Here is a 10,208-nt window from a genome sequence, read left to right on the forward strand (position 1 = left end):
GTCAGTGACAGCACTTACAAAGTCAAGAAGCTGGGGCTAGCAAGATGACTCAGGTGGTGGAGGGGCATGCCTTTTATCCCAGCACTTGGAAACAGACTGTAAATTGAGGTCTACAGAGCTAGTTCCAGGACACCCAGAACCACACAGAGAAACTCTTGTCTTAAAAAACAAAACAAACAACAAAATTATTTAGAGTCAGGCAAGGTAACATACCTACCATCCCAGTATGGAAGAAGTAGGAAGATGACTGTGTGTGAGGCCTCCCAAAGCTGTGGGTTTGCAGCTTGACCTGCAGCATGACATCCAGCTGTGACATTCCCTGTATCTTGTTTTCTTGATTCTGCTGAACTGTTCTTTTGTGGATTCCAGTGACTTGAGGTTTAACCTAGTGACTATGTTACAAGGTTTGTAAGATATTTAACTGATCACCGTTCAGTGAGACCCAAATAAGGCTTTTCTGTCTTGAAGTTCTTTCGAGATGACTTTTTAAAATCAGCTCTTGTTCTCCCTCTACAGGAGAATTTGCAGCCTTCAAGTAGCCACTACATCATGGCAGCATCTACTCTTTATTTCTTAAGTCTTGTGTTCATACAATTTGTTAACATCAAAACACAGTTCTGTTCCTCAAATTTCTTTTAAAGATACAAAATTTTCAGTGTATAAGCTCATATGGAACAGAATGAAATTTCCTATTCAACAAAAGAGGGAAGAATGTTTTAGGAACCAGAATTCTCTGCTGCCCGTGTTTCTTCTTCAACACAAATATCACGTGCATTCAAGTCTGCCCATCCCCAAGAAGAAAGAGGAGAGACCCTGAATTCTGCCCTTTTGGTGGTCAGGCATGATGGAAAGAATTTGCTGCTGCAGCTTGGGAAAATTGCTATGGAAAATCTGCCAGTCAACTTTGCCCTTCTAACCACCAGATCAGTTTGTGCCTGGTCATCTGATGGGGCGATTTCAATCACCAAGCATCGTTCTTGCCTGTTCTGGGAGATGTTGTGGAGCACTTTCCCTATCCACCACGTTCATTTCTGAGGGATGGAGTAAATGCAGCATGCCCTTTGTGCGGCGCCTGTTCAGTCCTCAGCAAATGTGGGGACCACAGTGAAGCTCTTTAAATTTAAGTGTTGGGGAGAGTTGAGAGACTGCCTTGGGGGCAGAGAAAAGGGGATGCTGCATCTTCTTCCTCACCTCCAGCTCTCTCACCTCGGGTTGCCTTGCTCACTGGGCTCCACCTAACACTCAGGCTGGTCAGTGCTGGCACACATTGCCTGCTTTTCTCATTGGGTCCAGCAATTGAGGAGAGGGTTGGGGGACTGTTTCCTCCACAGTGTAGCAAATTCTCAGGAAAATATAGTCCATATCTTCCTCTCAGCTCTTCCAGTCACCAAATACTTACATGGCTCCTTTGTCCAGGACATAAAACACCACGGACAACACCTAATTAAAAGCCTACAAAACTGCTTTACTGACAGTTTTGAATGTGAGACATCTATGTAATTTAAATGTAAGGTACAGGTTTTAATTTCTGAGTTCTATTTTTATTTAAAAGAAGAAAATAATTTTCAGGTTTAATTGGAATAAATGAATACTTCCCACAAGACTATATACCCTGAAAATTATATTTTTGTTAATTGTAAACAACTTTTAAAGAATAGTAATTATCCTTTTCTCTACCTAAAATTATGGGGAATCTTAGCATAATGACAATTATTTATACTTTTTAAATAAATGGTCCTTGCTGGATCCACACTAACATCTTTGCTAACAATCCCATTGTGTCTTCTAACTTAACTCCTACACTACGTCCTACATCCTCTGTCAAGTCTTTTATCTATAATACGCAACCTAAAATAAAGGTGGTGGTGTCCATTCATTCTTCCTCTTCCTTTTTCCCCAAGCCTGGTCTTCAAAAGGTTGGGTAATTTAGTAACTGAGTTCCCTGGGTAGAATGAGAACTATTAGGGACATTTGGAGGTATGGGAAAGCGTGAGGCCTGTCCCCAGTTGTTCTTACAGAACCTTAAATCTTATCTTTGCACAGATCAAAAGTGTAACCTCGTCACAGCTTCCCTTAGCCTTTACTTAAAGCTAATATAAAAATCTTCATAGTAGTAAAGAAAATAACTGGATGTATTGATGGCCAGTACCTCTCTTATCCAGGAATCTTGAATCTCCAGGATTTAAACATGAGATGTACTTAGCTACTTCAAGCCAAGAAGTTTAAAAAAAAAAAATACTATCTAAAATAAAATGAAATTTTGAATTATTTTTAAAATTCAGATTATAATTCATACCACTATGTATTTACTCACAGCAATTAGATGACTTTTGCTAAACTCATTGCCTGACGGTGGTGGTGTGTGTGCGTTTAATCCAAGCAACTCAGGAGGTAGAGTGAGTGGAGCTCAGTGAATACAAGGCCCGCCTGGTCTGCAGAACTAGTTCCAGGATAGCCAGGACCACACACACACACACACACACACACACACACACACACACACAATCTCGAAAAAACATAATTGATTAATAAATTAGTTGATAATAAATTAAAAAGTAAAAACTAAAATGTCATCAAAGGAAGGCCTACTGAAAGTTTTATATATTCCCAGTAAATTGGAAAAATTCTGAAGTTATTAACCAGTTAGCAACAGTATATTTTTAAGTCTTACATAAATAGAGCAAAGTCTTAAAATTTTTCAAAGCTGAGAAGATATTGTACTTGATATGAAAAGTAGCCTCTCCATATGATGTGCCACACTGAAAGGTGTTGTTAGCCTTTTAAATGCTTTTTAATGTGGTTTTGTTCTCTTTACCCAGGATTAGCTATAAAGAGCTAGGCTTTGGCCACAGATGCATATTTAGGTCCTGCTGAGAAGTGAGAGCCTTCAAGGCTTGCTTTGATGGAGGGCCACCTCAGTGCTGGAAGATGGGGCCAGCACTCCAGGAGGGAGCTTAGCGTTGAGTAGTCTAGACAAAATGCAAACGGACAGACTTCCTTCTTCCTCTCATTTTAGAATAGGTTGGTGTCTCACTTGAAAAGGGAAAGTAGAGTTGATATTAAATGAAGTTGTGCCCAGAAATCAGGCTCAGGGTGTTGAGGGATTTTTTTTTTTAATAGAGAATATAAAAGATAGAAATAAATATTTAAACCTTCCTTCTTATTTTCTATCAACTAGGTTTTTTTCTTATTCACAAACAACATAAAAAAAAGGTTTTTTGTGGGTTTTTTCTTTTCTTTTTTCATTTTTTTTAGACTGCAGATAATCTTGTTGAGCTCCTCAAAAAATACAAGGAAGTCCTTGTTTGTGCAGAGCACTTTCTGAGTAACTGTATAGACAGAATGTGGCAGCTTCACTCATCCCAGAAGGCTGAAGCTGTCCAGCCATGACATGACTGCAGCACCTCATGAGATCTGTTTTGTTTTGTTTGGAGTGAAGTCTTTGAAAGGTTTGAGTGCAACTATATAGAACTGTTTTTAAATGAGTAGTATTCCTGATGGAGTTTTTCACTATTAAGCTACAGGACCCAAACTCTACCACTGAGATATTATTAACCTCAAAATGTAGTTTATAGAAGGAATTTGCAAATAGAATATCCAACGTGATCATTCGTACTTATATGCATCTTCAACGAAGATTCTCTGTAACTTGTCAGATTCTGGTTCCTGAACAGCCCATTTCTATATCTGAGGTCGGGGAGCACATGAGGCAGCCTAAAAGACAATCTGATATAAACTGTATGCTAGATTTATGCTGGCATGGGAGAAAGCATTCTGTAAAGACATGATTAAGACTTCAGCACTGTCAACTAGGAACCTTGTAAATACTTCCTGTCTTGGTGCAGCCCTGCCCCTTTTATCACATGATGTTGTCTTGTGCTTGTCAGGCACTGTCAGAGCTGCTGTTTGTCCCTCTGCAGATCTCACCTGTCCCCACCGCACACTCACCTCCAGCCTCTTGGAAGCCTCAGCATCTAGCTTTAGTTGGAAACACAGTTCAGGGTTCAGGTGACCTCTTCAAAAAACTACCTCCTCAGAATGAGGTAATGAATAGTTATTTATTTTAAAGTATGAAAAGTCAGGAGCTCTAGAACATGAAGATGATTTAAGATTTTAACTTTTATGTGTACTTGTAGTTGAGCCCGTTTTTGTCCTAAAGGGCATTATACATTTAAGCAGTGATTCTGTTTAAAGATATTTTTCTTTAAAGGTGTAGCACAGAGTATCTGTTGTTGGAATTGGTGCCAGAGTCTGCTTCATATATTTCAGAATCCTAACCTTAAGTCAGTCGCATGAAGTTAAGTAGTTATGGTAACACTTTGCTAACCATGATATAATTCTACTTTTCAGTAGTAGGTTTGGCAAAACTGTACGACTTCAAAGTGAGTTGGCCACAGCTTTGTCACATGCACAGATACTCATCTGAAGAGAGTGGCCAGCTAAGAGGTAGAAGGATACCTTTTTTCATAAGATTCTCTTCTTTGTCCACGTTGGCATTGTTAGTACTAGTATATCAGCACCCTGACCAGCAGATGTCAACCAGTAAGCTGTTTGTAAAACCATAGCCAGAGATGGAGAGTTCACTGTGAGTAGAAACAGCAGGAAGCTTACAGGAGTGAAACAGTGCAGGGAGGCTCTAGAAAAATATCTTGACAATTTGCCAAATGATCTTACTGTGCCTTCATGATGCAATAAAACAGCTAACATTTTAGCAGAAATCCGTGATTTATGAAGAGAATGGCCAGTCTGGTTTAACTCAGCTGTGATAATATTTTTTAGAGCGCAATTTAGACTGCGAAGATAAATGCACTACAGAGTTTATAGCCAATTCACATTTAAAAAATAAGAAAATGGTAAATTTTCAGTGAAATATTTTTTTAAAGCACATAATTCCTAGTATAGCCAGAAAGATTTACCACATAGAGTAACTAGGCTGAAAATACAGTTCAGTGACATTTCTAGAGAAACTTTTTCTACTCCCATAGGCTCTTCAAAGCATGGAACTTTTATATAAAATGTTTGACATTTTAAGATACTGCTGTAGTTTAGTTTTGAAATAGTGTGCTGGGCAGCAATCATGTACTAACTCAGTGAGAAAAAAAAAAATTGTGGATCTGATTTGTTTTCAGAGAAATGCTGCCAACCTAGATACTGAGTTTTCAGAGCTTCAAGTATAAACTTGCCTCCCGAGTCCTGTTTGCAAATGAAGTTGGTTAGTGCTACTGCCTGCTCTGGCATATGGCGGAAAGCGGGGGCTGTCTCTGAAGTGTCTTCTATAAAGGGACAAGGAATAGTGAGAGACCTGGCCAGTGTGTGTAAGCTGGACACTCCATGCTATGGTACTTGCATCTTTTCTTCTCACCATTCCCAAGAAACTCTGCTTTCCCCAGTTGTCCTTCAGCTGTTTCACTCAGACACCAACAGGAATTACTGATGCCAGAAGGGGCTGAAAAGGCCAGTGTGTTTGTAGGGTTCACTCAGTTCACCAGACAATAACTTTAATCGTTTCAGATAACTTATTTTTACTTCCATTTTGACAGACATTTAAATGGAAATTTAGTCCTAACTTTTGTTGTTTGAAAGGAAAAATTAACAGTTCCTATAAGGTACTTTAAAGGTAGAGTCTGATGTCCTAATTTCCCACCCCCTCACTGGGTTTACAGCAAGGGCCTTGTATGTATTAAGCAAGGGTTCTACCACTAAGCCACATTTCCCAGGAAATAAAATGTTACCAGTTAAAACGCACACACAAACATAAATACACAAACACCTTATTAGAACCATAGTAAAGTGGGTTCTTTGTTTCAGTCCCCACAATTTCAGCTGTCCCTTTTATGAGTTAGTGTCACTAAACTACTTACCTTTATTGACCTGTTTTGACTAATTGCAGCTGTATAACTATTGTGCATGAGGACAACAGCCAGTGTGTTGGTTTTTTGTGGTGCATTTTTTTTTTGTAAAGAATTCTGTAGATTGAAGTGCTCTTTGAAAACAGAACTGAAATATATTTATTCTTGTTAGTATCAAAAACATTTTGTGCAAATCATTTGCTTTTTTCCTGGCAGGCTAAGTATGTTATCCAGCACCCATAATTGCTGGTTCCCGTCTACAGTGTCCACAGGGGAGACAGGCGGGAAGCATGTGAGGGGTTTGTTTACAGAGCTGGTATGGGGGCTATAGGCAAGTTACGTAGTTCTACTGTTGCCTTGGAAATTACTGTTGTTTTAAGACTGTTGAACCCATGTGTGTTTGGCTGGGCTGTGAGTCACATGAAGAAACTGCAAAGTAGCATAAGCAGACAAAGTTCAGACTAGGCACAAATGAAAGGAAATGGACCAAAATAAGACAGGGTGACAGTTAAATCTAGGGCTTCAGAGAAAACGAAGGGTGGAAGATGAACTATGATCACCTGAATACAATGTAAGAGTGCAATAAGTGTGCTTATTCTAAGCTGTGAACTTTTTTTAAATCATTCCTCTCTAATACATTTATGTATGTTCCGTTGCTGACTAAAACCAGCTATGTGAACATATGCCTTTTTATTCATGTTAACTACCAGTCTAAGTGGCTAACCTTGGTGTCTTATTCATCTTCGTTGTATTAGTTTACATACCGGTATGTGTGTGCTGTACTCTTCCTCCCTTTGTGTGAAAACACTGTTCACTGGGTCATCTCCTTGGCCGTTCCACAATACAACTTTGGTTTGGCTTACACTGTCACCTTATTTGATGGACTGTGTCCCAGTAACAGAATTTATGGTATTCCCATTGCTGGGTGTACTTACAATCCTTTGCTTCTACAGCACTTGTCTCTCCTAAGATAGTCAGACAACTGATCAGGGGATGGACTTCATCATTCATCATGTCTCTTCAATTCTATTAAATAGACCACTCTTGGGCTTTAGACCAGGAAAAAGGAGACAACTCTAGCCATCTACCAAGCCTCACCCTAAAAGGTCACCCGTACTTCTTGGTCTGAGGGCAAGTCTCCAGTAAGGGAGAGGGGAGGAAAATGCTTCCTGTTTGAACTGCAGTGAATTACTACGGCTCCTGATTCACCACCCACACCTATGGCAACTCATACACATTCCTCTTGTCTGTAACTGCCAAAGGTTGGGTTTCTGTCACTTCAGTTCCACTCAAGCATTGCAAAGGTCCTCATGGAGTCTGGGGCATGCCCAGTGGAAAGATGGGGACGTTGTCATTATCCGCAGACCTCTCTATACATGCTTTGCAAAAACTATAATGGAGTAACTATTTTTAAAGCTTATTTTTCAATTCATAAGAAAAAGACATTTATTTTCAATCAAATGGATGATGTCTCTTATCCCTTATTCCTCAATGTTTGCTTGAATTTTGTTTCTTCCCTATACCTACTTCCTAATTCTTTAGTTCTTTCCTGCTCAGGTCCCTTCATTTGTACTTTGGAGTTTTTCTCATGTAAATTTGTATAATGGAAAATATTGTTCAGTTTGGATAGAAAGCATGGAGAATTAAATAAAAAAAAGATAGCTGAAAATCAAATTGAAATTTATTTCTGTGTAAAATTATTTAAAAACTCTGTATTATATTTAAAAAAAAAAAAAAGGCCCCCAAAAAAGTGCTATGTAATTGATGTGAATATGCGAATACTGCTATAATAAAGATTGACTGCATGGAGAAACCTTAAGATTATTTTTCTAGCATTGCCATCCAATAATAATAGGCACTGGCTGTTGACGGTCATTTCCAGGCTAAGATGCATACTTAGTTTCATAATGTTGATTGCCGCTTGATGGGTAGAAGTTAAAAGTTGGCCAGATTCCTGCATGGCCCAGCCAGCTTGGAAGACTTTTTATCAAGTTTTTTTTTTTTTTTTTTTTTGGTTTTTCGAGACAGGGTTTCTCTGTGTAGCCCTGGCTGTCCTGGAACTCACTCTGTAGACCAGGCTGGCCTCAAACTCAGAAATCCGCCTGCGTCTGCCTCCCAAGTTTTTAATCAAGTTCTAGTGAAGATCCTCAAACATTTAACAGTGTTGTGAGCTGCATCTTTGGTTTAAAGTGACTGGTCTCTGTGTAACCACACAGTTGAAAGTCTAATTTAAAATTTTAAAGCAAGTGTATGTGTAGAAATCATCTCAGCACTGTTTTTTTCCCCATGTGACACAGCTCGATATCACAGCCTTTCTAATAGTAGCACAGCACAGATTTTTGTCCACAAACACATCTGAAAGTGAACTATGTATTTGCTCAGTGCTGGTTAACCATCAACTTTATACATTTAATTTCAGAATCTCCTTTATTTTGAAAAACACTTGAAATAACTTCAGACAAAATATATCAAACTACTAGACAGTTTCCAGAAAAAAAAAAAAAATGCGAAGGGCACATGGCAGGGGGGGCTCAGGCCTGAGGATCCATTTCTGACCTTTCCATTGTGTGTGCCCCTCCAACCTACACACATGCTCTCAGGACTTAGCATTTTCTGAACCATAGTTTCCTCCTCTGGGAAAAAAATTATTCTGTATTTACAAATTGGCTTCCTAAATGACCATGTCTAATTACAAGAGTCATTTTTCAATGTATCACACATGGAAGTTTTCCATACAATTTTATCTCTGGATTATGAATGTTTTACTTATCTTTCAAAATGCTTTCACAAAGATCTCTACCATGCCAGCTCTTCTGAAAGGGCTGTGATCATTTTATCTTACTGTCTGGTTTTATTTAATCTCCCAAACTTATAATACTGGTTGAGAGTCATTAGAAAGAGAACCCTCATCCCATGAAACTGAAGGCCGTGCCTTACCTAAGCATCAGAACCCATCAGTACACAATGGGTTTGTAATGAAACCCAGGGTGTTGCCGTCCCAGAAGTGAGTACAGCTAGAAGGGGATGCATGCCAGACAATGCTGCACTTACACTTGCTGTCTTTATCAGTCAGGTAAGTCACTGAAAATGAGTGACAGCAGGTGGTGGCTCCTTAGCAAGGTCCACCCAGCAGCTTGGGCTACTCACAGCTCCCTGACAGTTCAGTACACAGTTGTATCCTGCAGATGGCAGGAGAGTAGTGGGCAACAGAAGAGCCATCCTGTTCTAGGGAACAGGTTTGGGGCTGGTGGGGCTTTCCTGTGAAAGTCCAGGATGGTCAGAAACCTAGCTTAGATGAAATGTTCTAAAAACATTAGTCACAAAAAGTAAATAGTTGCTTTTATTTAGAGTAGTGGTTCTCGACCTTTGAGAGGTCAAACAACCCTTTTATAGGGGTCACAGAAGACATCAGAAAATACAGATATTTGCACTACAACAGACGCAAAACTACAGTTACAAAGTAACAGTGAAAGAACTATGGCTGGAGGTCACCACATGAAGGACTCTATATATTAAAGGGCCGCAGCCGTAGGAAGGTTGAGAACAACCAGTTTAGAATATTTCCTTGCTAGCATAGTCTAAGCTGTTTTACAAATGAGGAATAAATTAAGGCATAAGATTAAAGTTAAGTACTTTCCCACACACTAAGAGCAAGTAAAGCTGGGCAGTGGTGGCACATGCCTTTAATCCCAGCACTTAGGAGGCAGAGGCAGGCAGATTTCTGAGTTCGAGGCCAGCCTGGTCTACAGAGTGAGTTCCAGGCCAGCCAAGGCTATACAGAGAAACCTTGTCTCGAAAAAAAACAACCCCCCCCCCCCCAAAAAAAAAAAAAAAAGAGAGCAAGTAAAGCAGACTTAGGGTCAGACCAGGCTAACTGACCTCCAGAGATTTGAAGTGCCTTATCTATCTCTCATATTGTACACTGAGACCCACAAGTAGGTAGTTAAACCAGTTTGGGATATAGCCACTGGCCATGTTTTGTTGTTTGGTTTTGGCTTTTTTCTACTAACAGGAAGAGCTTGGCAAATTTCCAACCCATCTACCCATAACTCCATTTTATCTAATAAGACAGAAATAATACTGTAAAGATTGAATGAAATACATACTTATAACAGTGTCTAGCTTGTGCTACAGTTTGCTGCTAATTTCCATTGTATGTTACCATCAATAAATGCTATACTTAATGTTTCTTTGGGACCCTTTTCCACTTTAAGGTATCTTCTCACATGCTATACAACCATGTAGAAGGCATTTCTTTGAGAAGTTTGGGAGTTTTCAACATGGAAATGAGGATTCCAACATTCTTTTAAATAAAAGAATGTATTTAAAGTTACCCGTTAAGTAACTCTGTTTTTAAGA

The 10,208-nt window shown here is 39.3% G+C and overlaps 1 protein-coding gene across 10 annotated transcripts in view; it reads left to right on the forward strand.

Moving 5' to 3' along the window:
* The window catches only part of Braf (B-Raf proto-oncogene, serine/threonine kinase), a 128,232-nt gene extending 120,709 nt beyond the window's left edge, over nucleotides 1–7,523 (forward strand). For all 10 annotated transcript variants that reach the window (XM_076913500.1, XM_076913499.1, XM_076913496.1 and 7 more), the window contains one exon: nucleotides 517–7,523. In XM_076913500.1, the coding sequence (XP_076769615.1) occupies nucleotides 517–539 (23 nt within the window). In that variant the 3' untranslated portion in view covers nucleotides 540–7,523. The remainder of the gene's footprint in view (nucleotides 1–516) is intronic.
* The last annotated feature ends 2,685 nt before the right edge of the window (nucleotides 7,524–10,208 follow it).

Source organism: Arvicanthis niloticus, chromosome 15 (assembly GCF_011762505.2).
Source record: "Arvicanthis niloticus isolate mArvNil1 chromosome 15, mArvNil1.pat.X, whole genome shotgun sequence".
Lineage (NCBI taxonomy): Eukaryota > Metazoa > Chordata > Mammalia > Rodentia > Muridae > Arvicanthis > Arvicanthis niloticus.